The sequence below is a fragment of the Podarcis pityusensis genome, assembly GCF_964106645.2.
Source record: "Podarcis pityusensis genome assembly, chromosome: 5".
NCBI classification, from domain to species: domain Eukaryota; kingdom Metazoa; phylum Chordata; class Lepidosauria; order Squamata; family Lacertidae; genus Podarcis; species Podarcis pityusensis.
In genome coordinates, this window is record NC_138032.1 from 83,236,444 (window position 1) to 83,255,598 (window position 19,155).

At 46.4% G+C, this 19,155-nt stretch overlaps 1 protein-coding gene and 1 long non-coding RNA gene across 16 annotated transcripts in view; one reads left to right on the plus strand and one right to left on the minus strand.

Moving 5' to 3' along the window:
- Nucleotides 1–234: 234 nt before the first annotated feature.
- LOC308478259 lies at nt 235–4,657 on the minus strand. The gene is made up of 2 exons (XR_013986988.1): nt 2,879–4,657; nt 235–2,480 (listed from the first exon to the last, which is right to left on the minus strand). It is a non-coding gene; the product is annotated as an uncharacterized lncRNA (long non-coding RNA).
- Nucleotides 4,658–5,040: 383 nt separating this feature from the next.
- The window catches only part of KCNMA1 (potassium calcium-activated channel subfamily M alpha 1), a 561,760-nt gene continuing 547,645 nt past the window's right edge, over nt 5,041–19,155 (plus strand). For all 15 annotated transcript variants that reach the window (XM_081007630.1, XM_081007632.1, XM_081007631.1 and 12 more), the window contains exon 1: nt 5,041–5,409. In XM_081007630.1, coding sequence (XP_080863756.1) covers nt 5,056–5,409 — 354 coding nt within the window. In that variant the 5' untranslated portion in view covers nt 5,041–5,055. The remainder of the gene's footprint in view (nt 5,410–19,155) is intronic.

Genomic DNA, 19,155 nt, shown 5'->3' on the forward strand with positions numbered 1-19,155 from the left:
ATGTCCTTGGAGCTGAAGGAGCAGAAGCAGAGGGGACCTAGTTTAACGGCTGGTTATTAATTCACAGTTTATCTCCTTGCATTCCTCTTTTATTGATTCTCAGTCCTAGGGCTCATTAACTGGTGCAGAGGAGAGAGAATGCTCTAGAAATCCTGTAAGTTGGGTCAGCTTTCAGTGTATCAGGGTGGGGTGTTGCTTATTTAGAATGTTAGCCTTATTGGGATTTGCATGTTGTTGTTTTAAAAATCTTGAAATGTTTCTGAGTTGTGTCCTGCACAATCTTATGCATCTCCTGCTGTATTTAATGGGCCAGGTGAGTATGCATAGGACTGTAGCTTTATAATGTAATCCAATGGACATCTACTCAGAAGTACACTCCCATTGAATTCAATGGAATTTGCTCTCAAGTTATTGGGTATAATATGGCAGCCATAGAGTTTGAAAATGGTGCGATCAGTTTTGAGTTTTTATGATAGAAGGGCAGAAATATCTAATAAGTGCAGCACTTCCCAAAACGTGGACTGTGGACCACAATAATCCACAAGCTTCATTCAGGTGGTTCATGACTTGTCTGTGAAAATACAATTTAGAAGCCAAATCATAGAACATCTAGCACAGTGTGTTACAACGGCTACAACAGGCAGAAAACTCGTTGGGTTATCCGTCAAGACCCTCAGCAATTTTCAAGTGGGCCATGGGCGGGGGTGGAGTTTGGGAATCATTGCAATAACATACCTAATACCAAATTAAACATTAGTTAATTTTTGGGAAAGGCTGGCCCAAACCAGAAGCCCTGCATTTTAAAGTTTACAATGGTACCTCAGGTTACATACGCTTCAGGTTACATACACTTCAGGTTACAGACTCCGCTAACCCAGAAATAGTGCTTCAGGTTAAGAACTTTGCTTCAGGATGAGAACAGCAATCGTGCTCTGGCGGCGCGGCAGCAGCGGGAGGCCCCATTAGCTAAAGTGGTGCTTCAGGTTAAGAACAGATTCAGGTTAAGAACGGACCTCCAGAACGAATTAAGTACTTAACCTGAGGTACCACTGTATTTGGCTTTCCTTTTCTTTTTGTATGGTCAGTCTTAAAAGTCCTCGCATTGCTGCTCCTTGTCAGCCACTGCTGCCCTACTGGTGTGTCACACTGTCCAAGATAGCTGAATGACACCCCCCACCCCCCAAAAAAACCCACCAAATCAAAAGCAGAAAAATGGGGAAAAGTTTTAAAATTCTGGGATTTAAATTCAAAATCTAAACATGAATTTTAACACCAGCGTTTCACTGTTCTTTTAGACTTGTGAATATTATTCTGATTTTGACAAGCTGCTGAACACCAGATGCTATTGCATGACAGCTATCAATTCATACCAAGGCTATTATCCACCATCTCCACACCCTCTGGGCATGGGAGTTTACTGCTGGCAACTCCATTTCCTACCAATAGCCCTTCTAGGAGTGGTGAGCTGGACATCCTGAATGGTATACATAAAGGACAGACTGAATAAGGCCCCAGTTATCCTTACTATTTTTAAGTAGTAACAGTAGGTTGCAGTCACAGTTTATATATCCTGCCCTTTGTCATAGACCCAGTATAAGTTGCAACATCATAACCATAATGCATACAATATGTAATGAAAAAAAGAGACGTCCCCCCTCACACCAATAACCTGCTCCTTCTCTGCAAGTGCAGCCCCATTCAGAATAGGCCACCTCACCACTTCCTTGACCCAGGAACCACCACTCTGTAGGATCTCTATCTTGTCAAAATTCAACTTCAGGTTATTGACCCTCAGCCACACCATTATTATCTAAGACAGTGTTACCTGTCTTAGATGATGACAGAAAAAGAGCTGGGTGTCATCATAGTCCCGTTATTGAAAATGGGGAGAGATGAATGGTTCCTTTAGCTAAGACAGCTCCTCTCTACCTGTTCACAATTTCGAAGGCATCACAGCCTTATTAGCTCAGCAACATTATGGGTACCACTATTAGTTGTACTCTAATGAGACATGCGGGGACATGGGTGGCGCTGTGGTCTAAACCACTGAGCCTAGGGCTTGCTGATTGGAAGGTCGGAGGTTCAAATCCCCGTGATGGGGTGAGCTCCCGTTGTTCAGTCCCAGCTCCTGCCAACCTAGCAGTTTGAAAGCACATGAAAATGCAAGTAGATAAATAGGTACTGCTCTGGAGGGAAGGTAAACGGCGTTTCTGTGTGCTGCTCTGGTTCGCCAGAAGCAGCTTAGTCATGCTGGCCACATGACCCGGCAGCTGTCTGCAGACAAACGCTGGCTCTCTCAGCCTATAGAGCGAGATGAGCGCACAACCCCAGAGTCGATTGTGACTGGACCTAACAGTCAGGGGTACCTTTACCTTTACCTTTAATGAGACATGCTACTGTAAAGTCATGTGATTGGCTCACGATGCAATTCCTTGGAAGTAAGTCCCCTTGAATTCAATGGACTTTACTTCTGAGTAGACCTGCATAGAAGGGAACAAAACAAACTGAGTCAGGGTTGCCCGCAGGATGTGCAATCTCATGGGCAGTTGACCCATAGAAATGAATGGGATTTCAGTGGGGATTGTGCAGGAGAACTCCTCACTGGATTGCACTCCCTGTCTGCGTGGGGGGGGGGAGATTAGATAATATTATTTTATTTTGCACAATAATTCGAAAGGGAACACTGTAAAAGTCCCAAGTGGCTGACAGCTTAGGCGAAAGAAAAAACAACCCGGTGACAGATGCCAAAATGGACACCACTTGTGTCATAGGTTAAGTAACGATTATTTTATAATGGTGGCTTTATGCAGGAGCTATAAACATATGACGAACAGGAGAGCATGTCCGTCAGTGCACAGCCGGACTCGGCGGTGTTTACCGCTGGAGAGAGGGAGCGAGAGGATGGATCTGCCTAGATCTCTGCGGATGGCGCGGAGGGACGCGTGTGCAAATGGTCTCCAGGCGCACTGGCTTTTGCGCCTTGGGAATTCCGCGCGAGGGGAGACTCGGGCTGAATCCAGTCGCTGTGACGTTGACAATGGGCTTTACTTTCTCCTGGAATTCTCCTCCCCTCCCCCTGCATGTCATGTAGGTTTCATTGCCAGGCTGCTTCTGTTGCATTTTGGGATTAAGTCAGTCTCTCTCTCTCACTCTCTCCCCACCCTGCTATCTGTGCCAATTTTAAAACCACGAGCCATATTCGCGGAGATGGTTTTTTTTAAAAATAATAATAATCCTGGTGGGTATTTCGCTTTAAAAGCGAGAGCGACAAAAGCCCGCACAAAACAAAACAACCTCCCCCCCTCGCATCGCGAAGCACCTGTTTCTGCAACTCAACCCTGGCACAAGATCCGGCTCGCTGCTTTCGTTCATTTTCCCAGAACCCACGGCCTCCTTCCCTGCCCTCAGCCAAAGATTGCTTTCAGATCTGGGCCGCGATAAAGAACAACAACAACGCCAACTATCCCAGCCGAACGCTGGGTTTCAACAGCAGCCTTTAATCGGCGCGGATCTCGGCGCCCTCTCGGGCTGCTCCCTATGTCTCGTTGCTTCTCCGATGGAGAGCGAAGGAAAACAGAGAAAGAATGAATGGCAAACAGGCGAGCCGGGGTGCGGGGAGGCTGATTTCTCTGTTCTTCCGCCTTCCCTTCTTGCCATTTGGGGTCCTTCCTCCCCGGCCGACCATTTAGGCATGCAAGTCACTGAGATCTGCTGAGAAAAAGAGAGCGGTTGGGAAAACATCGGTGTATTGGGACTCCAACCGTATAAGCGAGCGGGGGGGGGGGGGAGCGAGCGAGAGAAGAGAGTGACAGCCAGTGCGTCACGCCATTCAGCAAGTGCCAGGATCGCGCAGGGTTTTTTGCGCGTCCCTCTTGCGCCGCCGCCGCCGCCTCCACGGCCCTTCGAATTGCTCCGCGTCCAAGCAACGCGCGGAGCCCTTCGCCTTCTCTCTCTGTGTGGTGCGAGGAGGACTTGTTGAAGCGGCAGGTCACACGGGCCGCCTGCGTTTTGGCTCCTCCCGCCGCTGCTGCGCCGCTACCTGTAAAGCGCGTCGCTCTCTCGCTCGCCTCCATCTGTTCGAGGCAGCCTCCAAGAAGCGCGCAGGGCCGTTTGGGAGGAGGCGAGGGGGAGCCTGGAGAGAGCCCCGAGACCAGGCAGCAGCTTGTCCGTGCTCGGCCTCCAGCCGTGAGGGGAGCCCCTTCTTCTTCTTGGGGAGCCGAAGCCGCCGCCGCCTCCTCAGCGGCCGAATCACAAGGCGCCGCTTTCCTCCCTCGCGCCCGGCGAGTCTCCTACGCCAGCTGCCCGGGAAGCTGAGGCGCGCAGCAACGGCGAGCTGGGCGCGTTGCTAACGGGTGGCGAGGAGGAGGAGGAGGCGGCCGAGTAGTAGCAGCAGCAGCAGCCGAGGATGGCAGGCAAGGCGGCGGCCGCCGCAGCGACGACGCAAGCCCGGCTGGGCGAGTGGAGGAGGCTGAATTAGGAGAGAGGAAGGGGCTGGACTTGCCGGAGGGAGACGCCGAACGAGCAGGGCTGCGTGGGCTCACTCGGTCGGTGAAGAGAGAGGGCGCGACTGACGAGGCTCGCTCTCCGCCTTGGCGCTCAAATCGTGAGGCGACCAAGGGACGAATCCCGGATCTCGGCCGGGACCTGCGCGCGTCTGCCTGCCCGCCCGCCCGCCCGCCCGCCTTGGCTCCCCTTCGTGGCGGGCGTCGTGAGGTGCCGGCGCGAGGGGTGGCTGCTGGCTTGATTTCGGGGAGGGGGGTGGGGGGAAGGGGGAGCCGCTGATTTGGCCACCGGGAGGAGGCGGCGGCGGCGCCTTTATTTCCCGCTCGGTTCCCTCGCGCCGGAATCTTGGAAGGCGGCGGCGAGGGCGCCAGAGCGAGAGGTGCCGAGCGGCGGCCGCCTGCCTGGACGTGCGCTGAGGCTCGGCTTGCGCGCCTCCCCGCCGAAGAGCAGCGCTATGGCTGGGGATGGGCTTGGCCGAGGGCGCTGGCGGCGGCAGCAGCAGCAGCGGGAGCTCCCCGGGGCCCCGGCGGCGCGCCCTGCCCGCTGTTAGCCATGGCAAATGGCAGCGGCGGCGGCGGAGGAGGCGGCGGCGGCGGCGGCTCCAGCGGCTCCAGTAGCTACTACTCGGGAGGAGGCGGCGGCGGCAGCGGCGGCATTAAGATGAACAGCCCCATCAGCGCCAGCAGCAACCTGAACGCGGACTCCTCCTCGGCGCCCGCCAAGGCGATCAACGCGGTCATCATCCCCATGACCATGGAGGTCCCCTGCGACAGCGGGCAGCGCATGTGGTGGGCCTTCCTGGCCTCGTCCATGGTCACCTTTTTCGGGGGACTCTTTATTATCCTGCTCTGGAGGACCCTCAAGTACCTGTGGACCGTCTGCTGCCACTGTGGGGGCAAGGAGAAGGTAACGTTTCTCTTCCCGGGTTCTCCCGCTTGAGGGCCGCTTCACACGTTGCCTAGTGCGGGGCTGGAAGCTGAGGTCGTGCAAAGCGCGCACATTCGTGTGTCTTGCAGTTGTCTTCTCCAGGGAGCTGCGAATGGCCGTGGAGTGGGGGGAAGGTGAGGGTTTACACCTGCAGAATGTGTGAAGCGGCCCTTCTATCCCTGGTGTTATTTGCAACTCATTTCAGGGAAACTTACAAATAAACTGTATGTTAAGATTGCAACCGTGCAGCTGGAGCCTTTGTGTGTTGACAGGGAAATGGGTCCCAGTGAGTTCGGAGGCTTCATTCTTGAGGGCATCTGCTTAGGAGAGCAAGTGCTTTTGAATGTCACATGCAGCTCAGTCCTTGGGAACTGCAGCCTTAGTCCCAAGTAAACTGCAAGGGATGGGAAGATTCATCTTCTTTCCTTCACTTCTTTTAGTCCTTTCTGATTTACTGTGTCCCGTTTCCATGTTTTCCCCATGCCCCTTTGTTTACTATTCTCTTCATTTCCCCCTTCCATTTTCCCTTTCTTCCTCTTCTGATACTGTTTTCCATATATTGAGTTTTAGCGTTAATAGAAGTCATAGTAACATCAAAGGTTTATTGTTACTCTAACACAATGACAGTAATTCAACCTCCTGCCTTCTAACCATCATCAGTTCAGCAAGAGTTGGTTTGTTGTGTGTTTGCTGCCCCAGGTTGCCTCCTGCTTTTTTGGTACTAGGAGAGCAGTGGGCCTTTGTTGTTGTTGCTGCATGAAAAGTTAAAGAAATCCTCAAAAGGCAATAGCCTCAGATTCTGGATAAAATTGTGTCGGCCAGCAGTTCAGTAGTGGTCATGGGTGAGCTGAGGTTCAAAGCTTGAGACTTCTTTTGTCTGAAGTGGACAGGGAGTATTCAGAACAGTGGTGGTGGTTCCTCTTTTCCTTGTTGAATGATGGCTTCAGCTACTCCTCCCCACCTCACACAGGCTGAGAAGGAAACATACCTTGGCAGTAATAAACTTGCTACCCAATTTGCTCTATTATTGCTGCCAGGTCTCTCTTGCACTCCGATGGGTTTGACTTTCTAACGGCAAGTACGGTCGATTTTGCGATGTCCAAATCACATTTTGTTTGGTTTAGCCATACGTGGTAACAAATCAATGGATAAACTAGCTAACAACCTGGATTCGGTGGCCCCCAAAGTTACAAATGGTAACTCAGAATATGTATAATCCAATTCAAGAGTTTTACTGCCCATTCATGTTAGATCTAATGACAGTGAATGCGTTTTGGTGAGGAAAGGGGGAATTCGGGATTTGCCATTTGCAATACTTGCCACAAGTGATGGCAGACTGTGAAAATAGATGTAAAGAAAACACAAAGAAGACATTTAAATGGGTGAATATTCCTGAAACAATCACACACTGCCCACCCCTTCTCGTTCACCCCTGTTTCTTCCCACTTAATCAAAATCTTGCTCCCGGTAAGGTCAGAATTCAAATTGAGCCACTCTGTATGGCTCTTTCCCGCCTTCTTTGTAAGCAGAATCCATGTGGAATTGTCATCTGCCATGGAGGGAGAATCCCATAAGCACTGTAGAGGCAGAAACATTATAGCTTGCCAGAAGTATTGTTGTGGAAGAAACCTGGCCACATTGCCCCCCTTAAGGTGACTGCTGAAAACTGTCAAGTAAAATAACTGAGCAATAGGTGGTGGGAGGAAACAGGTCTGAATCTACACACAAATGTCGATGGAGCCAGGATTTTGAGTATCTCACCCTCTCTGAAATCCATGGGATCCTTGCCCATTGCATTCAGTTAACTCAAGACATTTGGGATTTCAGCTGTCCGAAAACACATTTTGGGCAGAATCCTGTGAGGAGTTACTCCCATGCAAGCTCCGTTGAAAGAAGCAGAGAGCTACAGAGGAGCACACCGCTGGGGTTTCTTTTGCTGGTGCTTGTGCAGGAAGGCTTCCCACAGGATTGTGCTGATTGATTTCAGTGGGCCGAATATTTTGTGGTCTCTCCAGTTACTTTGGGTGCAAGCCCCACATTGATTTCAATGGAATTTACTTCTGCATTTGTGTGTTATGCTCCCATACTTGGGCTACAGCCGACCTAGGATTGGTCTTGGAAATATTGTCCCTGATCCAGAGCAAGCTTCTCACTCCTGAGACCCACTGAAATGGCAGCTCACAACTAACTTGTGCTGTTGATTTCAGTGGGACGGAAGCACAACTAGGACTGCAGTCCTAAACCACACTTATTAGGGAGCAAGCGCATGGAACACAGTGAGAATTAGCTTTCTGTAGACTTGCAAAGGATTGCTATGTAAATTTCTCTGGACTGGGTCAGTCAGTGGCTATCCTGTGCATAGTTGGGTTACTCCTATCCCATTGACTTTGGTAGGATTTAAGCAGCCTCATTTTGTTCAGGATTGTAGCCCTAGTCCCATGATGTACAGACACCGCCTCTGCCCTCCACTTGAGCAAAAGAAGTCCCATACCGCCTATGCAAAACAAGCCATACTGAGCCATGAGCTACACTGAGCAAGTCAGCCAGCCACTGCGTTTTGCTGCCCGACTCCATCTCCTGCTCGCTGGCTGTAGGTCTCTGCTGCTGTGAGACTAGAAGTAAAAAAATAAGACTGGAAAACCAACACCTGCGGAAAATCCACACCTCTCACCAATGTTTCATGTGTTATACCAGTGATGCAGAACCTTTGGCTCTCTGGATGTTGCTTAACTACAGCTCCCATCAGCCTCTGCAAGCATTGCCAATGGCCGGGGGTGATTGGAGTTGTAGTTCAGCAACATGTGGAGGGCCAAAGGTTCTCCATCAAATCTGGCAAATGATGGAACATGGTATAAGCAAGATTTCTTGGTTCGTGCTGCTTCTGTTCCCCGTACACCTGAGGGCGATGGGGGCGACCACTGCTGAAAGGTGAAAAAATAGCAAAGTTGTCTCAAGGCAGCTCATTTTTCATATATATTTGTGTGAACCTGTTGACTTGGCTAATCATTATCCTTCTGCATTGGAGACACCCTCTTGGTTGTCCCTCCCTGGGCCCATTTGCACATGCATGCCATTGCCAGATATGCAGCTCGGCATGTGAATGGACTCAGTTGCATTTGAGATGTGAAATGTCTCCTTTCTCATCAAGTGATGAGCAGATATGTGTGAATCAGCCCAGTGAATGTGAGCAGCGCCAACCCTGCCATCTCCCTTCCTCCTCAACCTTTAGAAGCCCGCTAAAACCTGGAGCATGTCAGCTTTGACAAAAAACCGATCAAGAAAAAGCTCAAAAGGGACATCTCAGGGAAGCAAAGTGTTGCCTCTTCACTGCCAACTTCCTGTAAAGGGATGACTCGACTCTTGCTAAGGACTTTAACATCATGCCAACTTTTTCTTTCTCACCCCCCCTCCCACTTCCCCTTTGCTTAATACATAGCCTGATGAAGAGTTCTGGAGAACTCAAAACCTTGATTGTTATTTTGTGATGCTTGGGTAGGTCCTAATAAATATATTTCCCCACTGTGGAGTTGAGATTCTTGTCAAGGCAAACAGTGAAGCCAACAGCCATTTCCTGCTCAGTGGGATTACTCCAAACGATGTGTAATGTGGCTTACAGCTGCCTTGTTAGGATTTCCCCTTCCAGTTTTATGTATAGCTACCCAGAAGGTAAAATATGCTTCAAATGCCATCCCATTTTGAAGGTTAGGAAACAGAGTATAATGAGGATCCCCACCCACCCACCCCAGTCCTTGTAAGAATGCTTTTTAGCTAAAACAGTGTTAATGCTCTATATTTGCTAACGTGGCATCTGACAGGCTATTTGGACCCTCCAAAATAGACCAGCAGCTGGAGTTTCTCCCTTCCCCTTTTCACATTTTTCGGATTACGAATGGAAGAATAGATCTGCTTCAGCTATTCCTGGCACCCAGCTACACAAAAAGCACCCAAACCTTTTAAATATATATGGTTGCTAGGTTGCTGTCATGATTTGACATTCAGCTATCGGCTTCCCCTGCTTCCCCCAAGATATGGCATAACCTGGCTGTGCAAACGTGGATTCATTTTTATTTTTAATTTGAAAGTGGTGATGAAGTAGGGATGCATGTGTGTCTGTGTGATGACAGAAATAACACTGCTATGCTGAGAATTATGAATGCAACCTTGAGAAAGTTAAATCCCATCAAAATAGGTGGGGACTCAAATATGCTTTATGCACGGCATCTTGTGCAATTACTTACTAATTTCTGAGGTGTTGTTTTGGGTGGGTGGGTGTAGTTAAGTCGTAGAATGCTCAGAGTTTCCTAAAAGTGCCTATGATCTTCCAGCCGACGAATTGCCATCATTTCAAACTGGTTTTACTCTGGAAAGGATGCTATCATAAGCTATGGGGTAATTTGAAGCTTTAAAAATCATTTTGACTTGCTAAGTAAATAACAGCAATAGCCTTTTCCTGCTGAAGAGATTCTTTTTGTGGCGGGGAAATGGAAATGTGAGTTTTTGGAAAGGAAGATTTGTTAGGGCTGTAACACTCGTCTCTATTTATATGATGACAAATGTATATTTTTGAAGAGAACTGGCTCCTCAGAAAGGAAAGCCAAATAGCTAGATAGGTCTGAAGGAGTTTCCTATCTTTCTCTCTCTATGTTTAAAGGTAAAGGTAAAGGGATTGCGGTGCTCATCTCGCTTTATTGGCCGAGGGAGCCGGCGTACAGCTTCCGGGTGATGTGGCCGGCATGACTAAGCCGCTTCTGGCAAACCAGAGCAGCGCATGGAAACGCCGTTTACCTTCCCACCGCAGCGGTACCTATTTATCTACTTGCACTTTGACGTGCTTTCGAACTGCTAGGTTGGCAGGAGCAGGGACTGAGCAACGGGAGCTCACTCTGTCGCGGGGATTCGAACCGCCAGCCTTCTGATCGGCAAGCCCTAGGCTCTGTGGTTTAACTCACCGTGCGACCCGTGTCCCTCTCTCTATGTTTATATATATTAATAAATATATTCAAGTGCTTTCCTTTGTTTGTTGCAAGAAACATATTTAAGGAAGTCCAGAAGTCAACAAATACCCAGAAATTGTTCGGAGATGATTACCAGCACTACCTACCGTATATTTCCTTTGAGCACCTGATCCCAAAGTTACAGAACTGAACCAAGTACCTATAGTTTTTCTGTTGGTTGCCAGGTCATCCTGCCAGGTCATCCTCATGGACTCGGTTGTAGGAACAAGTTTCCACCCTTTGAATGTCCAGCAGTATTAGCAGTTTCTACAGCCAGAGTGGGCTCTTAGTTATATGCCCCACTTGCCAAGGCAGTTAACCCTGCAGCATCTCTCAAAGAGTCGTTGATAAATCTGGAGAGTCACACATCTCCACTTTATCTCATTCACCGTCAGTAGTACAGGGTGGCTGAATTGTGCTTTACTGTGCTGTGCTTAAAGTCCAAGAGAAACTGCAGAGATGGCAGTCCTCCTGGCATGCTGCCCTCCCTAAGCCCCTGAGCAAGCTAATAGCTGACACTTCATAAACTGTCTTTGAAAAGAAGCCTTCTCATTCAAAACTGAAAGCACGTATTGCACAGTCGAACATTATTTTTGAACATGCCATATATTGTTGATGTTTCCTGGCCAGGTTGTATACTGTGTAGGTTTTCTTACTGCCTTTCTCTAGCTAACATTACTGACATTGAAAGGCCTATGTGTCCTTCTGGTCTGTTGTTTTAAATCTACATTTCATATCATTAAAATGTGTCCCTTGGTTGAGTAATTGTACACATTTACAAAATACATGGCCGTTGGGCTGTCTTCATTTCACCAAAACTTGATTTGTTTTCTTTTTCTTCTAGCTCTCCTTCGTCACTGTTCAGCCATATGAGCTTCAGACCAGTATTGGTTGGAGAATGCCTAGTATGGTTTCATGCATTCAGTTTCCTCTCTTGTGAGAGCTCTTTTCTCTAATTTTCTCTAATTTTCTGAATGCTCCATCTTCTCAGTATGTTAGAAAGCCCCAACCAGGGCCCTTCAACATTAGGCAAATTGAGGCATGCACCTCTGGCAGTGTTTTGGGGTGTCATTAAAAATCAGGAAATTATGTTATTTCATTTATTGTTGTTGTATTTTTTTGACCATTAAAGGGGCTACACAAATACCTGCTTATTTGATTTTCTGCCTTGTTACTGCCCAAATAACTTGTTTAGCTGTGCATACTTTGCACCTTAAGGTTTCTGATGCCATGGTATAATGGAAAGGGAAGAAAGGGAGAATGGGTAAGGTTTATTTCCAACAGGGGATGGAACAAAGCAAAAACTTTCACTATATTTAGGAACAGTCGGCCCTCCAATGTGCGAAAGGAAATACAAAGTAGCTGAAACAAAAAATAAAAATAAATAAGATTGCTCACTCCTGGGTGACACCCCTTGCTTTCAATCCCACACATCTTAGTTATGTGAGGGTTGGTTTCTGCCGTGTGGAGAAATGATTTTATGCCTGGGAGCAAACAAATTCAGATCTGTGAGTGTCTGTCTGGCAGAGGGCAAAGGAAAGCAAGTGGGAGATTTTCAAAGACACCCGGATTTTCTAAACAGAGTTGTACTTTTAAGGGTATATGTTGGGGCAGGGAGCATATTCTACAATACAAACCTCTTTATAAGCTTTATATTAATGTAACTATCATGGCTCCCTCCACAGAATTCCCCCAATGATTCCTGGAGAGGTGCTAATAATTCCATGGTGTTGTAGTTGTTGTCAGTAGTTAGTTAGTTAGTTAGTTAGTGTCACCCTTCATCTTTAGATCTCAGTTCACAGCATAAAAAAATACGTAATAAAAACAGCTCTCATAATCCCCAGGCAGTATGTGCCTAATGGTCAGGGATGATAGAAACTGCAATCTGAAACATCTGGAGGGCAGGAGGTGGAGGAAAGCTGACTGGGATTTAAGGCACTGCTTCCATACAAGAGGGAGAAGCAGATCAGCCAAAGAAGACCCACATTATCCATTGCTGAGCTGCACCATTTCAGATTGCAAGTGTGTCTGTGGGAAGATGTCAAATGCTTGAATCTCTCCCACATAAAATCCTCCTCCTTGCAAATCATACAAATGAACATACTAGAGAGAAAAAAGAAAGAGAGAGGTTCTGGCCATTTTCCTGGCAAAGCATGCTGGTATTGTATACAGTGTGGGTTTTTTTTAATTATTAAAGGAGGCATCTTTTTGAACATAAGGGCCTAGTTCCCATGAATTTATTCTCACTGCATGCTGCATCAGGAGATTAGTAAAGGTAAAGGTACCCCTGCCTGTACGGGCCAGTCGTGTCCGACTCTAGGGTTGTGCGCCCATCTCACTTAAGAGGCCGGGGGCCAGCGCTGTCCGGAGACACTTCCGGGTCACGTGGCCAGCGTGACGAAGCTGCTCTGGCGAGCCAGCACCAGCGCAGCACATGGAAACGCCGTTTACCTTCCCGCTATAAAGCGGTACCTATTTATCAACTTGCACTTAAGTGTGCTTTCGAACTGCTAGGTGGGCAGGAGCTGGGACCGAAAGATGGGAGCTCACCCCGCCGCGGGGAATCGAACCGCCGACCATACAATCGGCAAGTCCTAGGCACTGAGGTTTTACCCACAGCGTTGATTAATCTTCCCCTGTTTGCTTTTACTAAATGCAGCTATAGTGAGGGAAAGGAACTGCTAATTTGACTTCACATGCAACCTGGAGGCATTTTAACACTTCCCTCCCTGCACTGCTGTCCCAATCCCTTCCCTTCTCACCCTTTTCTTACATTTTGCTGGTGGGTAGAATGCAGTTGCCTGCATTATCACTTCTTCTCAAATAGCAGCTTGGGGGTATGTGGTTTAGACTGGCACAATAGGATGGGAAAACAGAGTTGAAAATCCCTAAGCCACTTCCCTGTTCAAATTAGCAGCCTCTCCTTCCTTGTGGCTGCATTAAGTTTAAGGATAGACAGAAGATAAACCATTGGTGTGGTATAACATGTAGTTTGGTTCTCACTGAGAGGTGATAAACCTTTGTCTGGAAGTACCACTTCAAACTGCAGGTGGGAGCTCACATAACTGAGCGTTCCTTCCTACAAAAGCAAAAAAGAAACCCAAATTTTTCTTGAACATTTAAAAAACAACAATTAGTATGTTGGGGAGGGGGGAAGAATCTACACAGCCATTCTATGTGCAGGGGCCCCCTACCCCTTGTATAGAGAAGTATTCAATTGTTTGAATCCCTACTTGTAGCTGGGTTAGGGTTAGGGTTAGTCAGCAGTGCAGAGTAATATATATATAACTAGTGATTTCTCTATTAAAGATATGAATTGAATTATTAATGTCAGTTTTTAAAAGTACAGTATAACTGTGCAATTTTAAGATGTACTGGTTGCTTGTATGATCTAGGGAGAAATATGTATTGTGTTTGTTGTTCTTCCCTTAACCTGGGTCCTGATTTGTATCTAAAAATGGGAAAAAAATATTGGGGAATTAGATGAATTTTTATTCATGGGTTGTTGCTCATGACATTGTGATATAAAGTGTATAAATGCAAGGAATAGCACATCAGATGGCCCATAATAATTCTAATTGTGAGCTTGGGTGATCACATGATCACCCAGGCTGAAGGCAGCCCTGTTTAGGGAAGCTTTTAATGTTTAATAGATTATTGTATTTTAATATTCTGTTGAAAGCTGCCCAGAGTGGCTGGGGAAACCCAGCCAGGTGGGCAGGGTATAAATAAATTACTACTACTCCTACTCCTACTCCTACTACTACTATTATCTGTTTGGAAGCAAAACAGGACTACCCAAAAGTAAGCAAATGGTTTCTTCCTGGGTATCATTGGTATGCAGAAGTACACACACCTGTAAATTAAAAGAAAAATAAATTTTACCCCAAAGGATTTATGCACTGGCAGGATTTACAGAAAACTGATGGCGGTGGATCGAAGAGATAAGAAAACAGTGATTAACTTGCCTCTACTGTCATGCCAGAAGCGGCTTAGTGATGCTGGCCACATGACCCAGAAGCTGTACGCCGGCTCCCTCGGCCAGTAAAGCGAGATGAGCGCCGCAACCCCAGAGTCACTCCCTTTACCCTTTACCTTTACCGTCATGCCACAACTTCCTCTTACTGTGTAGTAATCAAATGCTCAGGTTCACAACTAGTTGTCAGCCCTAAATCTGATCCCACTAATATAGCCCAGCAGAGGAAAGGCCTCAGGGTGGGAGGAAAAGGGGGAACCCCCCCCTCACATTCCAGGCATGTTGTTGAAGGTCCCATAAAACACTGCCCGTTTGTACTATTTATGTTCATTCTGCACTGTGGAGTTGGACGTTTCGGCATTGGAAGGAAACGTCCGTGGTTACTGGTTGATTTCATAATCGTCTGAATTTCTTGTGATGTTTCCAGCAGGTCTGTTTGCACTACACCTTCAGAACCCAGGTCAGGGTGACCTGAGGTGCACCTGATTCTGCTTGTGGCTCAGACCTGCAATGTCCTGGAGTCTTTCCAGTCTTCTGGATAATGTTGGCGACATCTGGAGTTGATCCAACATTGCCTTGCTTCAACCAGGCTGTGGGCACAATAAGGTGCTAAAGCCCCACCCTTACCTTAAGTCACTTGATAGCAGTTAACCATTGAAATGGCATGGGCACAGTTTGCCCTTATGTAGTAAAGCCCAATACCTTGGCTTGAGGATTGCTTATTTACTTATATCGCAGACCCTCCAAGTGTCCCTGTTTTCCAGGGACAGTTCCTGAGTTACAGAAGATGTCTCGGTTTATGGTTTGAACTTGGAATGTCCTGCATTTCCTTAGGACGTCGTCCCTATTTTCATTGGAGAAATGATGGAGGGTATGGAGTTATCCAACCTGCCATCCGTATAGAGGGATTTGTTTTCATAGTTAATGTTTTATTATGGTTTTATATATGTTGCAAGCCGCCCAGAGTGACTGGGACAACCCAGTCAGATGGGCAGGGTATAATAATAATTATAATAATTATAATTATTTGAATAGGACATCCTTATTTTCACAGGAGAAATGTTGGACAGCATGATATCGGGGATGGAGGACATGTGGCCCTCCAAATGTGGCTAAACTACAACTCCCATCATAGTGAGCATTGACTGGGGATGCAGCTGATTGGAACTAGAATCCAGCTACATTTTGTGAAGGGAGGAAAAACTTTGGCTGTGTGGTAATCTTGTGGCGTTGCTGGCTGCATGTTAGAAGAGTGCTTATCTGTGGCCCTCGTGATGTTATTGGACTACAACTCCCATCATCACCAGCAATTTGCCATTGTGGTTGGGCCTGATGAGAGTTTGAGTCCAACAATATCTGGAGGCTGGTCCATTAGGGCGAATGGGGCACTACCCCACCAGCTTCAGTCAGTCTCCACCTGCCTGTCTTCTTAAAACCAGTTGGGGTTTGGGGTGGCACTGGTTGTCAGCTTCTTCCCCCTCAGTCTCTGTGTTGCCCCTTGCAGAACTCAGCAGGGAAGAGGATGTCTCTGTCATTGGCTCTAGTGCCCCCTACAATTGGGCACCCTGCTTTCTAGTCCTAATGGGCAACAGCCACCCCTGTTTGGAGGGCCCCAGATTCCCCATCCCTGGCTTATCACTTCTTCCTTTTCTGTCAGCACAGGCTAAATGGTACTACAGCTGAATCAAACAGCAAAGCAGGTGAGGATTGTGCATGCCAGTGCCCCTCTTGAATTTGGTGTGATGTGGCAACATGAGAATGGGCCTTTTCTGTGGTGGCTCCCTGACCATGGAATGCTCTTCCCAGGGAGGCTCACCAGGCGCTATCATTACATATCTTTGGGCACCAGGCAAGAACTTTGCTCTTTACCCAGGCCTTTGGCCATTATATAACATAGGGCCTGTTAAAGGTAAGGGGGGCAGTTATTATGATTATTTTATTATTACGCTGCCTATTACTATGCTTTGTATAATTTTTTATGCTCTGTAAAATGTTTTTAATGTTGTATATCACCCTGGGATCTTTTGATAAAGGGTAATATATAAATTTTGTAATAATAATAGAAGACAGTTTATTAAATCATTTATTATATTTATGTATTTAACACATGACTTTTTTTTAAAAAAAGAAATGTATCAAGGGTTCTTTATTGACGTATCAGATTTTATGCTATGCCAGCCTTGTGAATTGTGGAAGACCACCTGTATTGCTATCCAAAGTAGAACGGAGAGTCTCTCCACTATGAATGTTGGAAGGTGGCCAGCAAGCTTGCAGCTAGACATTTTGGAGCACTTTAGGGAGATCCCTTGTCAGTCAATGTGAAGCAGCAAAAACCTAAATTGGATACATTTACAATCTTTCAGAGTGCAAACCGATCTCAAAAGTAAGTCTCATGGAAGGCTCGGTATAGGATTGCAGCTTAAATATATCGATAGAACCTGAGTTAGATTTCAAGTACCAGGTGTCAAAACGCATGCCCAGGTGCCCTAGGGTGACTGATCACTGGCTGGGCACCCATTTTCTCCTCCTGTTTCTCCCCTTCCTTTACCTGGGGCAAATTCATTGTTTCCAACGGACTCACAGTGCACTAATGTTGACCTAGCTCCAGATTTCCCCATCCCGTGGTCATATTTTGTTGCTGCTGAAGTTAAGGAAGAAAGGAAAACTAACACAGAAGAAGGGTAAAGACAAAGTTTATTTAACCAAGAGAGATAATTGTAGAGTTGGAAGGCCTGAGGGTCTTCTAGTCCTCCATTTCAGGAATATCAACTAGATTATACATGACAGATGGCCATCCAACCTCTGCTTAAAAACTTCCAGGGAAGAAGCATCTACCTCTTGTGAGACTGATCGAACAGATATTACTGTCAGAAAGTTTGTCCTGATGTTTAGTCAGAATCTCAGTTCTTGTAACTTGAAACCATTGGTTTGGGTCCTGGTCTCTGGAGCAGGACAAAACAAGCTTGTTCCATCCTCCATATGACAGCCCTTTAGATAGGATATGTTGTCATCGGTACATATATATATAGAGAGAGAGAGAGAGAGGCAGAACTATCAAGAGAGCCACCTCTGCAGATCTTAACACCTGAGAGAGTCTGTTGGAAGGAAACAATATTTCAGATATTGGGGACCTAAGTTGGATATGGAAGGATGATGGGCTTTTATGAAAATAAGTTCAGTCAATGAAGGGTTAATTTTATTCAGGCCCAGGACAAGCTCCTAGAATCGAAGAGTTGGAAGGGACCCTGAGGTCATCTAGTCAAATTACCTGCAATACAAGTATCTTTTGCTCCATGTGAGGCTCGAACCCACGACCCTGAGATCTACTGACTGAGCTGCTTTGTTGACTGATCTCTACTGACTGAGCTGGTCGTTCCTTGCAACTTCCCCTCTCCCGCCCCTTGAAAGGCATTTGGGTGTCTGCATATTTTCTCTTATATCACACTTTCATTTGGAGAGAGAGGAAGAGAGAGACATGAAAATTTAGGAAGGCAGCCTAGTATATTTCTATTTTCTCACTGGCTTTGACTCTGGAGACCAGCAGTACCCTTAAATGCATGACGCATAATATAGAATCTCTCCAAGTGCCAGTGGGCATCATGCACATTTGCCCAAACCCAACTCTGAACCACATGGCAGCTGTTTCTGTGAAAACAGATGTTTTGGGGAGTCGTCTTGACCCGCCTTTGATTCAAATTACAGATGGTCTTAGGCTGGAATAACCAAAACATGAAATGAATAACCTTCTACGTTGGTTCTCAAGTGAACTAGCCTACTTATTTTGGTTAAAGCTTTCAAGAAAGCGCCAGGGTATTTTAAACATTTTAAAAATAGGTTTCTTAGGGGGTCCATGGCTCACTGGCAGAATACACTTTCTGCAAGCAGGAGGTCACTGGTTCAACTCTTGGCATCTTCAGTGAAAGGACTGTAAGTTGTAGGAGCAGTAGAAAGGATGGTCACTAAAATGCTTCCAAAAACCAAAACAAACCAAAACAAAACAAACCAAAACAAAAGACCAAACCTCAAGCAAACATCAAGCATAACAAAGAGAGCACTAGAAATCTCAGTCCTTTGCCATCTCAGGAACTGGTCTCTAGAGCCCCTATGCAAGACCTGGGCTGGAACTGTTCCAGCCCTTTGTGAACTGGAATATATGTAAAACATGGACGTGACTCAAACACCACAATGACCTTTGCCTTAGACTTTGAGTAATTGTTGCTGAACGTTGGAGTACATAAGAGTAGACTACATGTTCCAATGTTCTGACTGTAAATTGTAGCTTAATATAGCTTGAATGCACCAGTATGCCACCATGAGCACAAATATGCATACTTTCACAATACATCGGATGTCTGGTGCCCACAATACTTGGGGATTGTTGTTATTGTTTGACAGATGCACATTTCAGAATGGTTACCTGGGCTAATTCATACATGAACATTGCTCCATGTTTCATCTGTTGATGATTCATATTGAGAACTGCTTTCATTGGAAGGAAAAGTATTGTGGTTTATATAATGAGCTGATATGATGAGATCTTTTGTCTGAGGTGTTGTGATAGGGGGTGAATGTTTTCAGCTGCCTCATCCGATATTTGGTGTTGTATCCATCAATCAACCAAGCCTTCACATATTCATTTACCTCACTAAGCTTGCCAAATGTAAACTTTAGCTGGCTGGATCTTATAAATATATTAGAAATACTTTTAAAATTATATTTTTAAAGAAGGTTAGTATGTACTGTGTGGTCACAAAA